We start from the raw sequence: 23,795 nt of genomic DNA on the forward strand, positions 1-23,795 counted from the left end.
GCACAGCAGGTGGAGGCTTAGCCTACTAAAATGATCGAGGTTGCTACCGTGGTATAGTGAGTAAAACCCCCATCAGCAGTGCTAGCTTCTCATGTGGGTGCCTGCATCTGTGTGGGAGCTCCAGAAGTTCCTGGGTCTTGGCTTTGAACTGGACTAGCTACATATTTTTGACCACCTGGGGAGTAAACCAGTGGATGGAACATCTCTCTTTCTCTGTTAACTCTGTCATTCAAATAAATAAGCAAATCATAAAAAGAAAAAAGAAAAGCGTCAAGAGTACACTGGATTTGTTCTAAACATTCAAAAGATTTTGGGGGTTGATACCATAGCTCAACATGCTGATTTTTCACCCTGTGGAGCCAGCATCCCATATGGGCACCAGTGCGTATCCTGGCTGCTCTACTTCTGATCCGGCTCCCCACTGATGGCCAGGGACAGCAATGAAGGATGGCCTAAGTCCTAGACCTGTACCCAATGTGGGAAACCTGGAAGAGTTGCTGGGCTCCCAGCTTCAGATCAGCTCAGCTCTGGGCGTTGGGGCCACGTGGGCAGTGAACAAGCAGATGGACAACCTGCTCTATCTCTCCTTCTCTCTGTAAATCTGCCTTCCCAATAAATAAATAAATAAATCTTTAAAAAATCTGATCCTTTTTTTTTGTCAAATATTACACTCAACATTGTCAGAATGTAAGCTACACACCACTTTGTTACTTAAACTAATGATTTCTCTATTAATAAAGTACTATCAGAAATAGAAATTTATCACTGTATTAACTTTTCAAATCTTGAAAGTTAAATCCAATTAAAATCTCATTGCAATCTATGTCTCAAAGAAAGGATTATAAAATAATTCCTTTTCAGACTCACACAGCTAAAATTGGCACATGAAGTAAATGCTACAGAATACAGGAAGTCATGGCTCTGAACTAATGAAAAAAGACTGCTGGGAAGAGTTACTTATTATGTAACTCATCTACTATTACAAATGGATATTTCTCATTTTCTTATCTGAAAAATTCATATATTCAACTAATGTGTGCTAAGGGCCTACTAAGTTTCCCTTCACCCATACTCTCTCTAACCTGTACTCATTTCCTATTCTTGGTAATTCTGGCAAGAAATTCAGAGCTTTCAAAAATTACCCAAATAAAAGACAACAATCATCTACTTTAGAATAAACAGAAGTAGTAGGCACTTACTTAAAGATGGCAACTTTGTTTATGACATTCTCTAAGCCTGTTTCATTGTTTTCCTGTTGAAACAATATTTTTGTTATTTTTGCCTTCATAATAACTTTCTCTTTAAGCAAACTAAAATACAGTTTCAACTTCATCTCTGAAATTTTTTGTACAATAGCAACAACAACAACAAAAAAACATTCTAGTATTAAATCATGTCTACATCAAAGCAGGTATATTTTGAGGGACTCATTTCTTAAGAGAAAAGACCAAAGTAAAACTGCCCAAGAAGGAAACATAATCTAAATTTGCTTTCATGTTTGTCTATAACCCTCCCCTACCCAACAGCTTCTGGAGCATTACCAACAGTTTAAAGCAAAGTATTCATGCAGCATGCTCACCATGCACCTTATTTAAGGACATGCACATTCTGAGTTAACCCTTAAAACTCACATAACTCAAAACAGGATTCAAATAGTAATCTATGGCAAAACATATCCATAGATATTCTCATGTATTTTTCTTTGTGACTGACTTGATTTTTTCCTTGAAGACCAAATAACATTTTTTTATGAGGTAATTTAATTAGGATAAGAACCTAGTCAAGCTACTAGAGTAAGCCTAGATTCTTTTTTGGCTATCATGCTGGAGTTTCCCTCCCCCCCCCCACCCCCCCGCACAACACATTGTTATAAATTTGTCATTTATGTCATCAATTATCTTTTTAAAAATTATTTTATGATACAGTTCCATAAGCTCTGTGAGTCCCCCTCCCCCACCAAGTCCCTTCACCCCCACTGACTTCTCCTCTTTCATCATGATGCATAGTCCTTTTTTTTTTAAAGATTTATTTTTATTATTATTTTTTTTATTGGAAAGGCGGATATACAGAGAGGAGAGACAGAGAGGAAGATCTTCCGTCCGATGATTCACTCCTCAAGTGAGCGCAACAGCTGATCCTATGCCAATCCGAAGCCAGGAGCCTCTTCCAGGTCTCCCACGTGGGTGCAGGGTCCCAAAGCTTTGGGCCGTCCTCGACTGCTTTCCTGAGCCACAGGCAGGGAGCTGGAAGGGAAGAGGGGCTGCCAGGATAGAACTGGCACCCATATGGGATCCCGGGCGTGCAAGGCGAGGACCTTAACCACTGCGCCACCACGCCGGGCCCGATGCATAGTCCTTTATGAACATTCATAAGTCCAGCATTCTGCCATTTAAGTAGATGATGACATTGTAGGTACAGACAATAGCAGAGTCCACTGTCAAGATACATTTAACAGTCACACTGGGAGTCCCTCTTTGATTTAGAAGTTGAGATACATAGTGTTCTGCATCCTCACATCTTGATATGATAGTCCTTATTACGCAGTTACTATACATTCCTTTAAATACAAAGCCATGAAGCAAAGTTGACAACAGGATGAAAGTTAGAGTAAGCTGATAGATATGTAATAGTCTTGCAAAAATTAGGAAATTTAACCACCTTTTTAAAATAGCAGACACAAGGTAAGCAACAAAAGTTTGAGTATACTCTAATACTTTTTGGTGGGGTTTGTTTTTTGCATAGTATGATATACATATCATCAGTCATATGTGAAACTGTTTTAGGAATCTCAAAGTCACACTTATTAAACGTTTTTAACAATTAGTTTGTTTTTATGTGTATTATCAAAAAAATTAGATTATTACTCCATAGCTATGCTGGGAAATATGTAATTGGTAATGAAAACCTAATTTAGTTGAGAGGCCTTGTTTATAATGTGTGAGATGGCTAAGCAAACATTACAAAGGTGATATGCCAAATGACTATAAATTGAGAATTACTAACAGTTAAACTGGAAAAAGACAAAAATAATCTAGGAATAGACAGATATGACCAGAAGTTACAGCATATATCTATTTCAGCTTTCTGAAATGCCTTAACAACAGCAGTGTAATTGTTTCCCTACAAAATAAAACTTTCTAATTCATACCCAAATTTCAAGTTTAAAACATGAGATGCAAAAAATTGTTAGGACTGGGCAGGCATTGTAGCACAGTGGGCTAAGCTACTGCTGCAATGATAGCATCCTAGATGAATACCAGTTTGAATATCAGTTGCTCTATTTCCAATGCAGCTCCCTGATAATGGACCTGGGAAAGAACTGGAAAATGAATGGAGTGCTTGGGCCCCTGCTACCTACATCAGAGACCAGAAGAATTTTGAGACCAATGGTTTTGATAGGGACCAACTCTGGCAACTGTAGCCATTTGATAAGGGAACAACAGAGGGCAGATATATCTCTATCTCTCCTTGTAACTCTGTCTTTCAAATAAAACAAGAGGCAAATCTTCAGGCCTATCACTTCAGTATTCATATATAAAAACAAATACTATATGTGCTGGCTATTAGAGTCAACTTTGTGCCAGCCCTGGTTCCTTGCACGTACCGGGATCCCATATGGGCACCAGTACATGTTCTGTCTTCCCCACTTCCCACCAGCTCCCTGCTTGTGGCCTAGGGAAGTAGTAGAGGACAGCCCAAAACCTTGGGACCCTGCACCTGTTTGGGAGACCCAGAGGAAGTTCCTGGCTCCTGGCTTCAGACCAAAGAGCTCTTCAGTTCTGGCCGTTGCATCCACATGGGGAGTGAATCAGCGGATGGAAGATCTTCTCTGTCTTACTCCTCTCCATATATCTGATTTTGCAATAAAAATAACTAAATCACTAAAAGAAAATAACAATCCACCTTGTAGTTTCTCATTGGGAAAGTAAATTACCATGTGCCATTAGCTGTGCTCTGGTGACAATGAGGCCAATCTTTTTTTTTTTTTTAAAGATTTATTATTTTTGGGCCTGGTGTGGTAATGTAATGGTTAAAGTCCTCCCCTTGCACTCCCAGGATCCCATATGGGCACAGATTCTAATCCCGGCAGCCCTGCTTCCCATCCAGCTCCCTGCTTGTGGCCTGGGAAAGCAGTCGAGGACAGCCCAGGACTTTGGGACACTGTACCTATTTAGGAGACCTGGAGGGGACTCCTGGCTTCGGACTGGCTCAGCTCCAGCCATTGCAGCCACTTGGGGAGTGAATCATCGGATGGAGGATCTTCCTCCCTGTCTCTCCTCTCTGTATATCTGACTTTCCAATAAAAATAAATAAATCTTGAAAAAGTTAAATATTAAAAAACAATTATTATTTTTGAAAGGAAGATCAGATTTACAGTGGGGAGAGAGAGGAAGCAGTATCCATCTGCTGGTTCACTTCCCAAATGGCTGGGCTGGCTGGAGCTGAGCCCATTCAAAACCAGGAGCTAGGAGTTCTTCCAGGTCTCCCATGTAAGTGTTGGGTTCCAAAGCTTTGGGTAACCCCTACTTCCTTCCCAGGCCATAAACAAGGAGCTGCAAGGGAAGCAGAGCAGCCAGGACACAAGCCAGCCTCCATATGGGATCCCAGTGCTTAGAGGTGAAGGATTAGTCATCTGAGGCAATACGCTGGGCCCCAGGCCAATCTTCTTAAGGGCTACACCCAGATAAAATATAGGCTCACGCAGCATGACAGAGGAAACTGCCAATGTCCAACAGTCTGAAACACTTCCATTTAATCACCCCTGTTTCACCAGGACTTGAACTTCAACAGTATTTTCATTACCATAGGTTTCCCTATTGTCCCATAATTTTCTCTAATAAAATTTTAATGCTTTAACCATGAGATCTTCTTCTCAAAACACCCAGATTAATGCACTATATGTACAATCTCATTATTTCATGCAGCACTCTGCTTCTTTGGAGAAATCTTAGTTTAAGAATATAAAAAGTAAAGAAGTTTCACTCAGAAAAAAATCTTATATGACTACAGGATGAAGGTAATTGCATTACATCTACAAGGTAGCAACATAGGGATTTCGGTTAGACAAACTCTGTCAGAAATCTGAAGCATCTTCCAGTTAAGGAAAAAACCATGCCATCTCAGGGTGAATAAAGAAAAAATAACACAGGACTCACATTCTCTGGTAAATTTTTGGCAATGGCACTGTGTGGCATGGGTTCAATGCAAAGCAAGTGAATAATTTCTCTCATTGTGACTTCTTCTTTAGTGACATTTCCAACCCCAGGCACATAACGCTCACCTAATACAAACAATGGAAAGAAAAAGAAATTGTTTTCTATTTAAACATCTTCCCACCAGGAATATACATATACAGAACAGTGCAGTAAATTAAGTCTATGAGAGGAGATGGAAAAGTATTTAGACATGTTCCTAAATCTGAATAAGAACTTATCTGCTGACAGACAAAAGGAGAATGCTGAATTGACCTGAGAAAGATTCCATGTCTTACTTATAAACACATACACATGCTCAGATATTACAGACAAGGCCTCTCGACTAAATTAGCATGTGCTCCTTCCTAATCCAGAAGCAATACAGATAGCATCTGATGAGCAATGGCCATCACTTAATAACTTTCCTTTCAAGATCTTTTTCAATTATGTCTCTACTTGTTTTCTAACAAACAAAATGAAAACTAAAAAACAAATTACTGAAAAAATGTCCTTATGGGTTAAATATCAAAACAGTCATATGTATCGGGATGGAATAGTGCTGCCAAATTGCCTATTATGGTCAAGTTTTCATTTTCTTTAAAAAATCATAATAATAAACTGTCAAATGAAGTTAGGAAACAAATCATTATTTAGGGAATTTTAGTGGTGACATCACCTAATTCTCAGTGCCTCGAGAAGGAATACAACACCTGGCTTTATGTTGACTCAATCCTACAACATTTGTACAAACACCTATGATATTTACGAGCAGGTTACAAAGAAACTCCTTGCGTAAGAGACTTCACTGATAGTACTAATCTGTCAAATAATCATGTAGTTAAATGACCTTGTTTCCAAGACTCATGTTTATATTTGTACAGTACTTTGCAATAGCTTTTTCTTGGGTCAGAAGCAGTATTTACTAGAATTTCAGTGCTGGAAGGATCTTAGGGACTATGTAGATTACACCTACATTTTATAAATCAGGAATCTAAAGCTCAAACAGTTCAAGTGGCATATGTTCTTGATAGTGACAACATGGCCAAGACTAGATCTTAATTCCTAATCTAAATTTTTTTCTACTTAATGTCTTTACCATTATAAAATCAGATATTAGGGCCCAGTGCAATAGCTTACTACCTAAAGTCCTCACCCTGCTTGCACTGGGATTGCACATGGGCATTAGTTTCTATCCCGTCTGCTCTACTTCACATCCAGCTTCCTGTTCTGGCCTGGGAAGGCAGTGCAGGATGGCCCAAGGCCTTTGGACCCTGCAACCATGTGGAAGACCCAAAAGAAGCTCCTGGCTCTTGGCTTCAGATTGGCTCAGCTCCAGCCATTTCAGCCACTTGGGGAATGAACCAATGGATGAAAAACTTTTCTTTCCATCTCTCCTTCTCTCTATAAATCTGATTTTCCAATAAAAATAAATAAAATCTTTTTTAAAAAATCATATATTAAAATTCTTTTAGACAAATCTGAACTTACACTGAAATCTACCAAATGTTAACTAAAAAGAAAAAAATCAAACCATATGGAAGACACCCAAAAATAGTAAAATAATAGTAGCCATAGTAAGATAGCAAAAAGTAAAACAGTTGGACTCGGCACTGTAGCCTAGCAGCTGAAGTCCTCACTTGGATGCACTGGGATCCCATATGGGTGCCAGTTTTAATCCCAGCAGTTCCACTTCCCATCCAGCTCCCTGCTTGTAGTCTGTGAAAGCAGTTGAGCATGACCCAATCTTTGGGACCCTATACCCATGTGGGAGACCCAGAAGAGGCTCCAGGATCCTGGCTTTGGATTGGCTCAACTACAGGCATTGTGGCTGCTTGGGGAGTGAATCATTGGAAGGGAGATTTTCCTCTCTGTCTCTTCTCTTTTCTGTATATCTGACTTTCCAATAAAATGAATTTAAAAAAAAAGTAAAAACAGTAAAATTAAAGTACAATTGGAAACTCTTCATATAATTTCCTAAGGAGAAACATAAAAGTTCTCTATTTTTTATATTTCAATAAAGTATACAATCAGCATTAAAAATTTCCACATATTTTAAAAATATCCATCTTTTCCCCTTCAGTTTCCTACTAGAACATTCTGACAGAAAGAACTAACAGCCTGGAAATTTTGTCTCACACAGCAATAAAGACTTACTATACTTTCTCCTAAATTAGCAGGTAGTAAATAAAAAATGTCTCTAATGAACATAAAATAAAATGAATAAATCTTTACAGATTTAGATAATGGGTAAAATCCTTACTAGGAATTAAAACAAATGTCTGGTTCAGTAAAGTAAATAACAAAAACAAGAATGAGAAGCTGAGAACATATGATGGCAAAAAAAGATTATGCCCAGCAGATAAAATCATTAGATGCTATTATATGGTGTATATTGGGACACAATACATTAGAATCTGTTTCTTCAATAAACACTTAATTTCACCTGAATTGTAAAACATATGTCTAATGGGCAATGCCATAAGTAACTTAGGAAAAATCTTTTTGGCAACGAACATTCTTTTTTCCTTTTTCTAAGTAATCATTAAGCTAAGAATGGACAAGTAATTTAACAATGACACACTGGAGATACATTTTCCTTAGAACTGCTATGTTTAAATTTCAAACATACATAAAATTTTTAGCACTAAATGAAATCTCTTAAAATACACATTTCTGTCTGAGATAATTAAATACCAGATCTCCAAATAAGTCCAAAAGTTACAAATCAAGTAACAAAAAATAAAGATGTAAGATCTGGCTAAGTTTTAATTTTATCTATCACATTAACCTCTAACTAGTATTCTATGCTGTATGTGAAATAGGAACAAAACTATTAATTATGTAACTATTAAGGTTCTCTATAAAGAATAACCCATGTACTGTTTCAAAACATTTTCTTTGCTTTAATCTTACCTACAACATAGATGAGGACCTGAAGCATTTCTTCTATTAACGTATTATATTGTTTAATCAAATCCTATAGAATTGAAAAAGAAAAAATTAGTTACATAAGAACTAAAAGCTTTCATAAATCATGCATTTCTGGATCATACTCGTGGTCCATCCAGTCCAGGACTTTCTTTCATAACAGCAATAGATAGTTATATGATAGCTTTCTTTTTTGACATCAAACCCAACAAAATTTACAATACCTAACACACTGTAAGAACTCAGCAATAAACAGCACATGCTGTCATTGTATTTGTATTCACTCTTCACCACACACTTGTCTTAAGCCAATAAACTAATTCTAATTTCTAACTCTTCCTCTGCTGCTGGCTTCCCTCTTACCTGAGTTAGTGAGAAACTAACTTCAAATACAGTACTGACCCCTAACACATATCTAAGTGCTTTATCGTATCAGATATTCAATTTCACTAATTTCACTAAGGATTAAAATTAAAATTTAGCTTCTATTTCATTTTGATTTTTGGTCTTTATTTGGTAGCTTCTAGTCTAAAACGGTAATGTGACTTCACAGGTTAAAAACCTACTTTATAGGCTGGTATTTTCTTAAAGATTTATTTATTTATTTTTATTGCAAAGTCAGATATATATAGCGAGTAGGAAAGAGGGGGAGGAGGATCTTCCATCCGATGATTCACTCCCCAAGTGATTGTAACGGCCGGTGCTGCGCTGTGCTGCTCCAATCCGAAGCCAGGAGCTCTTCTAGGTCTCCCACGTAAGTGCAGGGTCCCAAGGCTTTCGGCTGTCCTTGACTGCTTTCCCAGGCCACAAGCAGGGAGCTGGATGGGAAGCAGGGCTGCCGGGATTAGAACCGGTGACCCATATAGGATCCCAGCATGTTCAAGGTGAGGATTTTAGCTAGACCACTGTGCCGGACCCTAGGCTGGTATTTTAGATATTAAAACAGGGGCAGATTTTTTGGTCCAGCAGGTTATAGCCACTGTCTGCAACCATAGTCTTCCACATTAGAGCACCAGTTCCAGTTCCGGTTGCTGCACTTCCAATCTAGCTCTCTGCTGAAACACCTGGGAAAGCACTGGGTTCCTGGTATCCATGTTGTGGGGAGCATCTGACCCCACGTGTATGAGGGGCCGCAGCAAGATGGCGCCTGGCTGAGGGCCAGGATGTGGGATTTGTCTTCCCAGCAGGTAAACAGGAAGTCACAGGGATAGGCTAGCGATTCTACCGGCCTATCCAGTTCGAGTGTTCGTTCAGTGTGTGTGTGCCGTTTGTGGTGGCGGTTCCAGGCCTCGAGATTCCTTGTCATTTTAGTGTCGCAGCACGGCGACACATGTGAGAGAACTGAATGGAGGTTCAGTCTCCTAGGTTTCCCCTGGCCCAGTTCCAGTGGTTTTGACCATTTGGGAAATGATTCAGCAGAAACATTTCTTTCTCTCTACTTATTCATCTCTCTGTCTCCATGCCTTTCAAATAAATAAATAAAATCTTTAAAACAAATAAAACCATTATCATGAAACAAATCACAAGTTGTAAAAAAATTAACAAATGCAGTTAAGTATAGAGTTAGTATCCTTTCTAAAGATGAAGTTTTTCCAGGCCTGGTGCTGAGGCCTAGCAACTAAAGTCCTTGCCTTGAACATGCTGGTATCCCATATGGGCACAAGTTCTAATTCCGGCAGCCCTGCTTCCCAACCATCTCCCTGCTTGTGGCTTGGGAAGGCAGTCAAGGACGGCCCAAAGCCTTGGGACCCTGCACCTGCATGGGAGACCTGGATGAAGTTCTTGGCTCCTGGCTTTGGATCGGTGCAGCACTGGCTGTTGCAGCGACTTGGGGAGTGAATCATCAGATGGAAGATCGTCCTCTCTGTATATCTGAATTTCCAAAAAAAATAAATAAGTCTTAAAAAAAAAGACGTTTTTCCAAAACCAGAAAAAAGTAAGGAACATGAACACATGATTAATGACAACAGGGGGAAAAAAATTAGCCTGATAATGAAAACATGATTAACTTCATTAATAATAAACTGCTAACATATTATTTTTGTTAGATCAAAAGATTAAAAATACCATGTTCTTACAGATGGACACACAGCATAAAGAGAGGTTAAACAGAAATAACTTTCCTGAAAACAATTAGATTATATGTATTGACAGCCATAAATGAGAACATGCTGTTTTACCCAATTAATCTAACAATTTATCTTAAAAATAAAAAAAACCATAAGGTACAGATAATCATATAATGACCAAATTAAGAGAAATCTTCAGCAATAGTAGACTAGCACATAATAGTCGTAAAAATAATGATGCTGGGGTCAGCATTGTGGCAGTCCCAACTGGTCCATTTCCGGTCAATTCCCTGCCAGTGCTCCTGGAAAAGCAGCAGAAGATGGCTCAAAAGCCTGAGCCCCTGCATCCATGTGAGAGACCTGGAAGAAGTTCTGGGCTCCTGGCTCTGGTCGGACTCAGTTTTGGCCACTGCAGTCATGTGAGGAGTGAACCAACTAATGGAAGATCTTGTCCTCTGTCTCCTTCTCTCTTTGTAACTCTTTCAAATAATCAATAAATAATAATTAAAATAAGACTTCTGTATTTTTAGAAAAAAAGCAAAAAATACTTACTTAATGACTAAAAGAAACCCATGACAATATTCTGTGAATCTGTAATTTGTGAATCTGAATTCTGTACAAAAAGCAGATTACAAAATAGTATACACAGAATAATACACAACAAGCCCGGCATGATGACTCATTAGTTAATCCTCTCCCTTGAAAGTCTCAGGTTCCCACATGGGCACCAGTTTGTATCCCGGTTGCTCCACTTCCCAACCAGCTCCCTGCTTATGGCCTGGGAAAGCAGTAGAGGACGGCTCAAAGGCCTGGGGACCTTGCACACATGTGGGAGACACGAAGAAGCTCTTCATTCCTGGCTTTGGATGGGCTCACCTCCAGCTGCTGCAGTCATGTGGGGAGTGAACCATCGGATGGAACCTGCTTCCTGTCTCTCCTTCTCTCTGTCAATGTTGCTAATAAAAATAAACCTTAAAAAAAATTACCTGCTTAAAAAAAAGACAGCAACTTGGAAATGTGATTATTTTTAAAGAGTATTTATGTAATTTTTTCTTTTCCTCTCTGTTAACTTACATATTTTAATTTTATAGTATAAAAAATGTGTGTACATATTTAAAATATCCATGATACAGTATATATGAGGTTTCAGAAATTTATTTTTTCATCTATTACAAGTGCAGAGAGAGAGGAAGAAAGAGAGACAGAAAGGAATTCCTACCACAGTTGGGGCTGCACCAGGCCAAAGCCAGCGGCCTAGAACCTCGTCTAGATTTTCCATGTGGGTAGCAAGGACACAAGCCCTTGAGAGCCAACAGCTGCACCGCAGGACACGTTAACAGGAATCTGCATTGGAAGCAGGGCAGCCAAGACTTGAAAAGACAGTCTGGTTTAAGATGTGGGGAGCCCTTGGCAGTGGCTTAACCGGGTATGCCACAATGCCTACAACATTTGTATGCTTTTTAGAAGTTTACTAAACAAACTTTAACACTTCTTTTGGAATTAATTTGCCTATAAATCTCTGTTGCTTACCTGATCTTTTGTGGATATGGTCTTGTTAAAAACCTCTGCAAGTTCATACCTCTGAAGTAACAATAGCAAGAATCTGTTGGGATCCATTAAAGAGGCACCAATCTGTTTAAAAAAAATACTGCATCACTTTTTCTATGTACTAAATGAAGACACATTTTGCCTCTGTTAACACTGCAAGAAAATTAGTAATAAATTTTCAGAAGATAATATAGTAGTACTGCATCTCATATTTTCAGTTTAATGGAAAGAAAATTTCATATAAAAATTAATACAATATCCTCTCTTATTACAAAGAATATTTCAGGGCCCAGGGCAATAGTGTAGTAGTTAAAGTCCTCGCCTTGGCACAAGCTAGGATCCCATATGGTCGCTGGTTCTAATCCCGGTGGCCCTGCTTCCCATCCAACTCCCTGCTTGTGGCCTGGAAAAGCAGTCAAGGATGGTCCAAAGCCTTGGGACCCTACACCTAACGTAGGAGACCCAGAAGAGCTCCTGGCTCCTGGCTTTGGATTGCCTTAGCTCCAGCCGATAAGCCGTTGTGGTCACTTGGGGAGTGAAGATGTTCCTCTCTCTGTCTCTCCTCCTCTTTATATATCTGCCTTTCCAATAAAAATTAATTAATTAAAAAAAAAAAGAGTATTTTAATGTAACTTGATGGGGTACCTGAAGCATGATGATATCTTTATCATACATTTCTTCCCTGCACTTAACATCTTGGTAATAAAACACCTATAAAATAAAAGGTAGATGAGAAAGATGAGAACCTAAGGGAATTATTTACTCCTATTTTATTTATTTAAGTATTTATTTAAAATACTTCCCAATAAAAAGTAAGTAATATTCTATATTAATTCTTAACACCATTTTTGCTCTAAGTAGTAATTTACAGGTTCTGCTTTTCTACCTATTGAGAAAAGCTCTGACAAAAAATTGTAAGCCAGCATCTGACTGAGTTACATGGGAAGAGTAAAGACCTTCAAGTGAATAGGTTAAAAGGAGAAATGGCTATAGGATCCCCAGAATTTTTACATCTAAAAATTTATTCTAAAGAACAGAAATAAATTCTTAGCAAAATGCTTTCAGGGTAAAATTACATCTAAAATGTTTAGGAAATGACAAAACACACTGACAAATATAAACAGTAGACCTTAGTATACCTGGCTGATGAGAGACAGTCCATTTCTTCGCCACATCTCAGCAACAACCTGAGCAACCAACACCAAGCAACGCAAAGGATATTCCACTAGTACCTCTACTTGGAAGTCCTCCTGAAACAGAGTGAGGCCAACTTCATCATTTCTTACAGAACTTGGGTGTGTCTCAGTTACCCCAGCACATATTTCCTAGTTTCCTCCTCTATAAAATTGAAGGGCTTGACCTAAATGTCTTCCAAGTCCTTGGGACTCAAAGCTCAATGTATCATATGCAGTTATAATTGAGATAGACTAGAAAATGCAAAAGACAATTACTCAGCGAGTTTCAGAATATTTTCTTTCCCAGTCATCAACTAAGAAGTACTCAGAAACAGAGTTAAAGCAAATCAGCAATTAGCAGAATCACTTACAAAAGGCACAAATTCATGTAGTCTTGAAACAGCACCCAGCCTGCTTAATCGTACATGAAGACCTAAATTCAAAAAGGAAAACATGAGAAAACATTTAAACTTACTCAATTTAGTAGTGAACAAATATGACAACTTGAGTGATTTGAATATATGATATGACATTCTAAAATGCAAAATTAATGACACCTGATTTAGAAATATATTACCAATCTACAAGGGGTGTTCAAAAAGTTTGTGTTTGGAGGGGGTGGAAGTAAGTTGTGATTGTGGCATAGCAGGTTAGGCTGTGACTCTACACACCTGCATTCCCTATCAGAATGCTGCTTTGCATCATGGCTGCTCTGTTTCTGATTCATCTTCCTTCTAAATGCATACTTAGACCTATCCCTGGCAATTGCAGTCTTTTGGGGAGTGAAATCAGAGGATGGACGAGTTCTTTTTTCATCTTTCTCTGTCATTCTCCTTCCCAAGAAGATGAAAACAGGTTTTTGTTTTTTTAAAAAATGTTCACCAAGAATGCATATGAAGAGAAAAAACTATCCAGGGATATTAAAAAATTTTTTTGATGAAAATAAATTTAACTCCTTATTTTATCCATGAACTTTAAAACTTATTTTCCTCTGAAAATCAGAGACTGAGAGAGATTTTCCATCTGCTACATTATCCCCAAAGGCCTGGAATAGCCAAAGCTGGGTTGGGCCAGGCTCAGGCCTGCAGCATGGAACTCAATCTATGTCTCCCACGTGAAGGACACAATCCGACGACTTGAGCTTGCTGCTTTGCAGGGTATGTATTAGCAAAAAACTGGAATGAGCAGCAGAGGCGGGACTACAGTCCAGACACTTCATATGGGACGTGGACACTCCAAGATGCTCTGCCAAACACCACCAGCTCCTTCTTTTGAAATCTCCTAATATTTAAAATCTTACATTGTGCCAGGTATGGTCATATTATATAAAAATAATATTAAAAAAAAAAAGGCCCGGCGTGATGGTGCAGTGGTTAAGGTCCTTGTCTTGCACGCCCGGGATCCCATATGGGCGCCGGTTCTAATCCCAGCAGCCCCGCTTCCCATCCAGCTCCCTGCCTGTGGCCTGGGAAAGCAGTCGAGGACGGCCCAAGGCTTTGGGACCCTGCACCCGCATGGCAGACCCAGAAGAGGCTCCTGACTTCGGACTGGCTCAGCTCCAGCTATTGTGGCCAGTTGCGGCCGCCTGGGGAGTGAATCATCGGATGGAAGATCTTACCGGTCTCTCATCTCTGAATATCCGTCTTTCCAATAAAAATAAAATAAATCTTAAAAAAAAATTCCACCATTAAAATATGCTTACTTTGCTCTTAAGAATCAAGATAAATGAAATCTAAGATTTTTTTAAATAAAAATAGAAGCAACACAAAAGTCATAATAGCAATTATAGATAATAAAAAAAAAAACGGGGAATCTCAGCCTACATAAAAGTGTACCACATATTTCAGATATCAAAATAAAAATATATTAAAAAAAATAGATAAAAGATGTAAAAACTGGAGCCAAAACTATAGAACTCTTAAAGCACAAAGGAAAAAGCTTTATGACATTAAATTTCATAATGATATCTTAGATCAAACACATAGGCAATAATTGGACCACTTCAAACATTATTGTGCATCACAGAATATCACCAACATAGTATAGTAAAAAGGCAATCCATAAAATAGGAGAATTCCCATATGATTCTACAATTGTATTTCTGGATGCACATCCAAAGGAATTAAATTAGCAGTATTATTCCCAATGGCCAAATTGTGGAAATGACTCGTGTCCATCAATTGATGAAGGAACAATATGTAGCATATAGATACACTGGAATATTATCAGCCTTAAAAAGAGAATTCTAATACGCATACAACAACATAAACCAGAGCTGAGAATGCTATGCTAAGTGAACTAAGGTTAAAAAAAAGTAATAAGTAATAGGTAATTTGTAATAGGTACTGCAGTAGTCAAATCTTTAGACAGAAAATAGAATGTTAGTTGCCACAGGTGGTGTGTGTACACTGGAGGAGCAGGGTATCGTTATTATTACTAATAATAATATATTTAAGATTTACAAGTTTCATTTTTGGAAGATGAAAAGGCTCAAGAGATGAATAGGTAATTTTTGTTATATATATTTTACCATTAAAAATACTTCATTCAATAAGGTTATTTAAAAAAAAAGAAAGACCAACAGATGAAGGATCAACTAATATGGAAATTCAAATGCCTAAAGAAAATCAATGATTTCATTCTTTTAATGATGAAGAAACAGTGACACAGACAATACACTAGGTAGGAAGCAGGATCAGAATCTAGTCACAAGGTTTGATCAGTTAATCCTGAGTGAGAGATGAGTTACTACATTAGTCCTAAAGTGCAGACTGTAACGATCCATTAGCGGACCAGACTAAAAAGTTTTAGGTGCACAAGCATCCTTAGACAGCCATCTGGTGACAGCTATTAGGATGGTGGCAGCTGCAACTACAGTTTTCTGCCTGGAATAAGCATGTCTGCACAAAGTAAGCACAGAACCAGAACAGAAGTGATTTTACCACTCAGAATATGTGGAAAACAAAGCAACCAGAAATACACACAAAGCAAAAAATAAAACTCACCAGCAAGAGTCCTAGAGAGTGGCAGGTGTATGCTTACAAGATCCTCAGACACTCTGTAGGACTTAGTTTCCAAAGTATGACCACATAATTGCACTACTGTCTTGCTACCTGACAGGAAACTTGTACTGCACCTCATCACAGCTCTGTGACATTCTTTATAAGCCACTAGTAACAGTTCTTCCTAAAAGGAAAATAAAAAAGGCAAAAAAAAAAAAAAAAAGGAAAAATAAAAGAGAACAAGTTACCTACTTTACCACTGATTATTCAATACTTACTAAATATGAGCACAAAATTATTCTACATAAAGCTAGGGCTACCTTGATAGGATCTGCAAAGCAACAGGAAATATAAGAAACATACACATATAATCAATGTAAAATTTTGTATTGTTTAAATAGCATAAACTAATTGCCTTAACAAGATAAAGAAAAGGATCACAAACAATTAGAAAAATGTTTCAGTAGCTTTTGAGTGGGTTCTAAAAAATATACATAATTGAAGTTCAGGTCAGGGAAAGACAAGAAAAAGGTAGCACTACAGCAAAGTAGATGTGTAGAAAAAAGCTAAAAATAAGAAAAACCACAACTCCTGATCAGGCAGTAGAAAGAATAAAATCTAGGTAAGTTGTAGAATTTAGGGATAGAATTAAGCAGCAATTAACGTAGAAATATTTCTTTGGAATTGTGATATGAGTACACAGATGGTGTCTAACGTGATAATACAGTCAACACACTTTTTCAAAAATGTGTTTGAAGTTAGAAGATAGGAAATCTATAGAACTCTACTATAAAATGTACATGTGAGGGCTAAAACTCAAAACTAGAGTGAAACAATTAGGATAGTAACTAATGAGTTCACAGAAAATAAATTAGGATTATAAAGTAAGTTTTGGTTTAAGAAGTATCACACTTGGGTAAGTATGACAGAAGAAAGAAGAGTCAAAGGTCACTCTCTGAACCGGTGCAGTGTGGTAGCACGCTAATCCTCCACCTGCAGCACCAGCATTCCATATGGACACTGCGTTGGAGTCCCAGCAGCTTCATTTCCAAATCAGTTCCCTGCTCATGGTCTGGGAAAGTAGCAGAGGACGGCGTAAGTGTTTCAGCCACTACACCCACACAGGAGACTTGGAACAGACTCTGGCTCCTAGCTTCAGACCAGCCCAGTTCAGGCCATTGAGACCATTTAGAGAGGTAGACCAGCAGATACAAAGCGCACGCGCGCGTGCGCGCTCTCTCTCTCTCTCTCTCTCTCTCTCTCAGAAACGCTACCTTTCAAACAAAAATAAAATCTCTCTTAAAAAAAAAATCACTCTCTTGAGAAAATTATTCTTCACACTGGTTTTTACCTTGAAAAAGAATCCCAGGTTCAAATACATGTTGGAACATTCTCCTTAGAATTATCACACTAATTAAAGGACTTAAAATATAGTGGCCTAGAAAGATTCTGTTTTGTTCAATCCTAAATTTCCCAACCTTACAAGAAATTTTTTCCTCTCAAAACTTCTATTGATATCAAATACAAAACATTGCAGCTTTAAGATTTCCTGTATGAATAGATGTATTAATAATAGTATCATTAGAACAATGGAAGTCAATGAGAAAATACAAATTGGAAATGAAAGGAAATGGGAGCAAATCAATTTAAGACATTCTGAGGTTGAAAAATTAGTTTAAGAGCTGAGTAGGACTACAAACAGAAGTAATACTACAGCTTAGAAGAGTCATTTCTTGAAGACTTCACTTAGTGCAAGAAACAAAAGATCTGTAAGGAAAAGAATATTAAAGAAATGTCTTACTTGGCAAGCACGAAGAATGGGGAAGCATTACTGACTGAAATGGCTAACCATTGATAGATTAGGATAATGCAGATTTGTCACAATTAAAGGGGAAAAGGGTTTAAGAAGGTGAATGTATTTTACTGAACGCAAGGCTACAGAAAGTCAAATACAAGAATGAAAAAAAAATCGGCTATTAAATGGATCCCTTGAGATTCTTTTGGAAACATAATTTGTCAATCACTAAGGGCAGAATCAGACACTAAAGAAATATTCGGAGCTAGTGAGTGAAGACAGTAAATGTAAATGACTTGAGAAGCTTTAGGAGATGTGCATATGAACAATAAACACTTCATCCCCTCTTCCAGCAATTATGTGTGTCCCTAACAAGGGTGAAGGGAAGGAAAAAACACATACTGTAATCACTAGACAATCTTTCTTTCAAGCACATTGCACCTGTCAGACTACCACTCTGAATCTGTGACTGACTGCTGGTGGCAAAGCAGAAGGGGATGGAAAAAGAGAGAGAAGACAGTTCACAGATGATAAAGGAAGGAAGCTTTGTGACGGGTGTTTTAAGGAAAGAGGAATTCTGTGCATTTATAGGAAACCTAAGTGAAGACAATTAAGGAGGCAGAGTACAAGAAAAGCATAGTGACAGCTGAACCAAGAGTCTAGGCAGATGCTGTGCTAGAAAGACACAAAAACGAGACCAACACTTAAGGACAGAGGAACATAGTCAATGAACAGATTATGGTCCAGGTACAGAGAATCTAAAAGGAATTTCACTCAGATCATCTTAATTTTCTGTAAAACAAAATTAATGAGATCACCTTCTCAAAAGGGAAGCTGAAGTGAGATTATGTTTAGAGAGTTATGGTCTAAAATAACTACTCAAGGAAATACATTAAAAACCTTTGTTTAGTTGAGAGAGAGAGAGAGAGAGAGAGAGAAAGAAAGAAAGAAAGAAAGAAAGAAAGAAAGAAAGAAAGAAAAGAAAGAAAGAAAGAAAGAAAGAAAGAAAGAAAGAAAGAAAGAAAGAAAGAAAGAAAGAAAGAAAGAAAGAAAGAAAGAAAGAAAGAAAGAACTTCAATCCACTGGTTCATCCTCCAAACGTCTGCCAACAGTCCCCAGCTAGGGCCAAAAAAAATAGCTAGGAACTGAAGCCAGGTCTCCCACACGGGTAGCAGGAACCACTACTGCTCCCTGCCAGGTCCCACATTAGCAGAGAACTAGAGTCAAGAGTTGATCCAGTAGCAAACCCAGACCCTGTATCATGGGACATGAGCATCTTATCCTAACTTGTGTCTTAATCACTACATGAAAGGTCCACTGCTACTTCTGTATTTTGAAATTAATTTCCTCAATGGATTGACAATATAACAAAGCTATTGACTCAATATGTATCTATTCCTCTCCATTCTTCAAATATTTAAAAGTCCATGTACTTCCATTAATAATTATTAATATTCATTTTCCAAGAAACAAATGTGCATGTGACTATAAACATGTTTTTATTTTAACTCAGACCAATTCCTCAAAATAAGCAAAATTACTGCGAGACACATTACTTTTAATTAGGTATAGGAAATTAGATTTTCTGCCTAAAAATCAGATAAGACTAGCTTTAAATATGAGACTGTATAAATAAAAGTTTTCATGAAAGAAGCCACAACATAAAATTATATTATAAAAACTATTACAGCATTTAAAAGGCACCAATCCCATCAACAAATTCTTACATCACAAGCACACCACTCTTGGAACATGAGTAAAATATTCTTCAGTTGCATCTGTATAGCAATGGCAGCCTCCCAGTCAGGATCCACTTCAATGTGTTGTCCAACCTGTCTTCTGATTTCTTCCATTCCCTACAAGAAAAGATTAGTCAACACGAATGCATATGGCCCATTTTCTTTACTTTTCTACTGACAATATGCAAAACTGCCAGGATTCACATTTACATATACAAAGTATTTAAACATGGCTGTTTCATCAGGTCAGAATATGTAGAATTTAATTCCCAGAATTTAATTCCCAGCTCTCAGGGGTACAGCTCAGGAGTAGAACATCTGATCGCAATTCCCAGCTGGAATTTCTAGCTATTTCTGTGAAATACATCTAAGCTCTAGTTCCCTTGTAAGTAAAAAGGGAATAATAACCATAACTAGAATAAGGTTGCCATAAAAGATCAAGAGTGAAAACGCATGTAAAATGCTTGGTACATCCTAATCACATGTGAGCATTTGACACATAAACAGCAGTAGTAAACTAAAATATATGGAAAATACATGAAAGCAGCTGCAGGTCAGTGTTTCAATCTTATTTCTGCTTTGCTTGATAAATTCTTCCTCATACAAAAAACCTACTTGTTTTCAAAAGAAGATTTCAAAGAAGACCAGGTTTAAACTTTTTTTTGAGCAGAAAGATAATTTATCTCAATAGAACAAACAAAACAGTTTAAAAACAACTACAGAATTTACAAATAAACTGGTACAAAATAAATAAAAGACTGCAAGTCTACAACATCATTTGAGTTACAAAATGCATTCACCATGACAAACAGCTTAGGAAACCTATACACGGCATTTGCGCTTCCACAGGTTCATGTACACAGCTTTAGGACACCGTGTGCAGAAAGCTTCACTGCTCAGAGGCATGAAACGGACACTATGATACAGCATGCAAGGGCTGGGGGGCTCCTCATCACACAGCAGGACAGACTGGAGGGCCAAGGCAATGTTGGCACACACATGACCTCCAAACCAAGAAAACGAATGTAAGAGCCCAGGCGGGCAGGCAGCTTCCAAGGTCCAGAGAGACAGACTCTGCCATCCCACATGAGAAGTACAGGTAGTCTTGCTGGGTCGGACAGTTGGAGGCACTGGTCTCCCAACCACACTGCAACACTGCTTAGGCAAAGAGATCCAGGCACCAACAAACTGCCTCAAATACTCCAAGGAGGGACACAAGAGGTTCTATCACAGGAAGGAGGTCATGGCCAGCCTCCTCCCAAACACTGGGCATCAGGAAGGCGATGGGGAGGCCAGGGCCAACGTCAGAGCAACAACCAGTTCATAAAACACAAATGCTATCATTCTCTACACAGCCTAAGTTCCAATACTGACACTGCTGTGACAGGTGGGCATGTATAATAAATAACATAAAGCTCATACAATGGGCTTAAAGGATTTAAAGGACCAGGTTTGAATTTTTCAAAATAAATTTTTCTCACTGATATAGAATTATCATACCTGCATACAAGTAAGAATCTTCAGAAAAGAACGAAAACCTTCAAGGAACTGCAGTCTTAGTGTTTCTGTCCATATTGTGGGCTTGCTGATCAGTATATATCTATTATTTCAAGAAAGAATGAAACACTTCCATTATTTTGAGGTAATTTTAAGATTCCCAGGTTACAGACAATGCTAATTTATCAAAATTACAAATTCTAATTTCTTAGGACTCTCTGGGCAGAGTTAGAATCCTTTGGTCTATTTTACTTTAAATAAACAACAAAATGTGAATGGTTTACAAGGAATAGACACCAAAGCTAAGCCTGATTTCCTTACACATTATGTTCTCGGAAGTTAGCTTGATAAAATGAACCCAAAACTAACCCATCTTGTCATAGCTAATCATGGAAATCACAGTGCAGACTTCCCATCATTCAAAGGCCCAGCTCAAGTTCTTCCAGCCCTGGGTTTGGAATCAGTTTCCTACCTCCAGGCTCTCATGACTCTGTACCTGGAAGGATCTAAACAACTATGTCACCCTGGCTTGCACATCAGGCTATACTAGCTTCAGAGGATAAACAGACTCATTTCAGCTTACAACTTATAAGATCAATATTTTTTTTTTCTGTTGCAGACAGTAAAGTTTATTTTCGAAGGGACCAGGTGAGCAGGGAAGGGAGAGGGAAGGGGAAGCACCTCCGGAGGGAAAGCCAGGAGGTGAGGTGCCTCTTGAAAAAGGAGGGAGAGACACCCAAGATCAATATTTCTTTTGGCCAAAAAAACAATGACTGGTTTCACATCTAATGTTTATCATGGGATTGTTTCTTAGGAAGCATTCATTAACAATTATGAAAAATTAATTTGTAGTCAATCAAAATACTTGGCTCTTATATAAGATATTGAGAACATAAACAAGCACAAGATTCATTCTGTGCTTGAATTTCCAAGTGTAGCAGAGAAAACAGACACCTATTGTGGACACTGAAATCAAATGCCAAGCACTAAAGTCTGTAAGAAAGGCATATGGTTAAGTCCCAGAGGGAATGTAAAGGAGCAATTTGGTTTAGAAAACACATACTTTTCACAAATGGGACACAGGAACTGGTTAGAGTGTTAGAAATATATTGTTACGGGCCGGGTATGGTAGCCTAGCAGCTAAAGTCCTCCCCTTGCATGTGCCAGGATCCCAAATGGTGGCCGGTTCTAATCCCAGTAGCCCTCCTTCCCATCCAGCTCCCTGCCTGTGACCTGGGAAAGCAGTCGAGGACGGCACAAGACTTTGGGACCCTGCGCCCGCGTGGGAGACCCGGAAGAGGCTCCTGGCTTCGGATTGGCTCAGCTCGAACCATTATGGCAGCTTGGGGAATGAACCATCGGATGGAAGATCTTCCTCTCTATCTTCTCCTCTCTGTATATCCGCCTTCCCAATTAAAAAAAAAAATTATATATATATAGAAAGAGAGTTACTTTAAAAGTTTATTTATTTATTTATTTGAAAGAAAAACTAGAGTCTTTCTCTGTTTGCCCCCTTTCTCTATCCTTTACCTGCTCACTCCCCAAATGGCCACAACAGCCAGGAAGATTCGGTCAGGCTGGAGCTAGTAGCTTCCTCTGAGTCTCCTGGTAGAATATAAGCTAGTACCAACAAACATATCTCCTGTAGAGATATAGTCAATTCAGAGAAGTAGAATAGATGGCTGACTACAGAAAACTATGAAGTCTAAAATACAGTAAGCATTAGTGGTGATTGTGAACTTGCGTAAATTAGTTTACTTTTTTTTTTTTTTAATTTTTATTGGAAAGGCAGATACACAAAGAGGAGGAGAGACAGAGAGGAAGATCTTCCGCCTGATGATTCACTCCCCAAATGACCGCAACGGCTGGAGCTGAGCCGATCTGAAGCCAGGAGCCAGGAGTTCTTCTGGGTCTCTCATACAGGTTTCAGGGTCCCATGGCCTTGGACTGTCCTTGACTGCATTCCCAGGGCACAAGGAAGGAGTTGGAGGGGAAACAGGGCCACCGGGATTAGAACTGGCACCCATTTGGGATCCTGGCACATGCACAGCGAGGACTTCAACCACTACACTATCACACTGGGCCCTTAAATTAGTTTTCAAGAAGAAATAGTCAATGAGAGAAGTGATTAGAGAAAAATGAGATGTGACTGCAAAGTTTCTACAAAACAATAAAATAGGGCCCAATAATTATTTGCTAAACAAAGGTATTTCTGACAAATTTTCAGGCTATATTTCAGAGTACACTCCTATGTCTTCTGTGAGGGTTACCTTAAGTATTATAAAAGGATTATGAATTTGACAGGCAAATAGTCCCCGGGCACAAATTCCAGTTCTGCCCTTATTTTTATGACTTTTCAGTAATTATAACCTACAAATCAATATTTTAACACCTACCTTATAATCAAGACTTAAATGAGATAAAATAAGCAAGACTCTGCGGCCTACAGCAGCCCACCCAAAAATTCCATGGCATCTTTATGAGACTGAATTATATGGTATCTACTGAGTGGTTGCTCAGAATACTTTGGTGTCCCCATGTTCATGTCACAAAAGGTATCTACAAATATACCTTAGAAGCTTCGGGCATTTAGCCAAGCAGTTACAATGCCTGTGACAAACATCAAAGAACCTGGGTTAGACACCCAGCTCCAACTCCCAGCTCTAGCTTCCTGCAGGCGGCAGTGATGATGGCTTAAATGACTGGGTTCCTGGCTTAAATCTGATTTTCTGACACTAAGCTTTGATTTGGCCAGACATTACAAGCATTTGGAGAGTGAAAAAGTAGGTGAAACCTAGTCCTCCGATTTACGTAAAATTTAAAAAGATTTTTAATTCACAGAAAAAT

At 38.4% G+C, this 23,795-nt stretch overlaps 1 protein-coding gene across 3 annotated transcripts in view; it reads right to left on the minus strand.

The window, feature by feature from the left end:
• The window catches only part of UBR1 (ubiquitin protein ligase E3 component n-recognin 1), a 120,259-nt gene that overhangs the window by 48,089 nt on the left and 48,375 nt on the right, over positions 1-23,795 (minus strand). For all 3 annotated transcript variants that reach the window (XM_040969905.1, XM_040969904.1, XM_040969906.1), the window contains 10 exons: positions 20,952-21,051; positions 19,440-19,568; positions 15,921-16,101; positions 13,287-13,348; positions 12,880-12,990; positions 12,386-12,451; positions 11,723-11,824; positions 8,109-8,172; positions 5,157-5,281; positions 1,200-1,252 (listed from right to left, as the gene is read on the minus strand). In XM_040969905.1, the coding sequence (XP_040825839.1) occupies positions 1,200-1,252; positions 5,157-5,281; positions 8,109-8,172; positions 11,723-11,824; positions 12,386-12,451; positions 12,880-12,990; positions 13,287-13,348; positions 15,921-16,101; positions 19,440-19,568; positions 20,952-21,051 (993 nt within the window). The remainder of the gene's footprint in view (positions 1-1,199; positions 1,253-5,156; positions 5,282-8,108; positions 8,173-11,722; positions 11,825-12,385; positions 12,452-12,879; positions 12,991-13,286; positions 13,349-15,920; positions 16,102-19,439; positions 19,569-20,951; positions 21,052-23,795) is intronic.

Source organism: Ochotona curzoniae, unplaced genomic scaffold (assembly GCF_017591425.1).
Source record: "Ochotona curzoniae isolate NIBS_2020 unplaced genomic scaffold, NIBS_Ocur_1.0 scaffold_4701, whole genome shotgun sequence".
NCBI lineage: Eukaryota > Metazoa > Chordata > Mammalia > Lagomorpha > Ochotonidae > Ochotona > Ochotona curzoniae.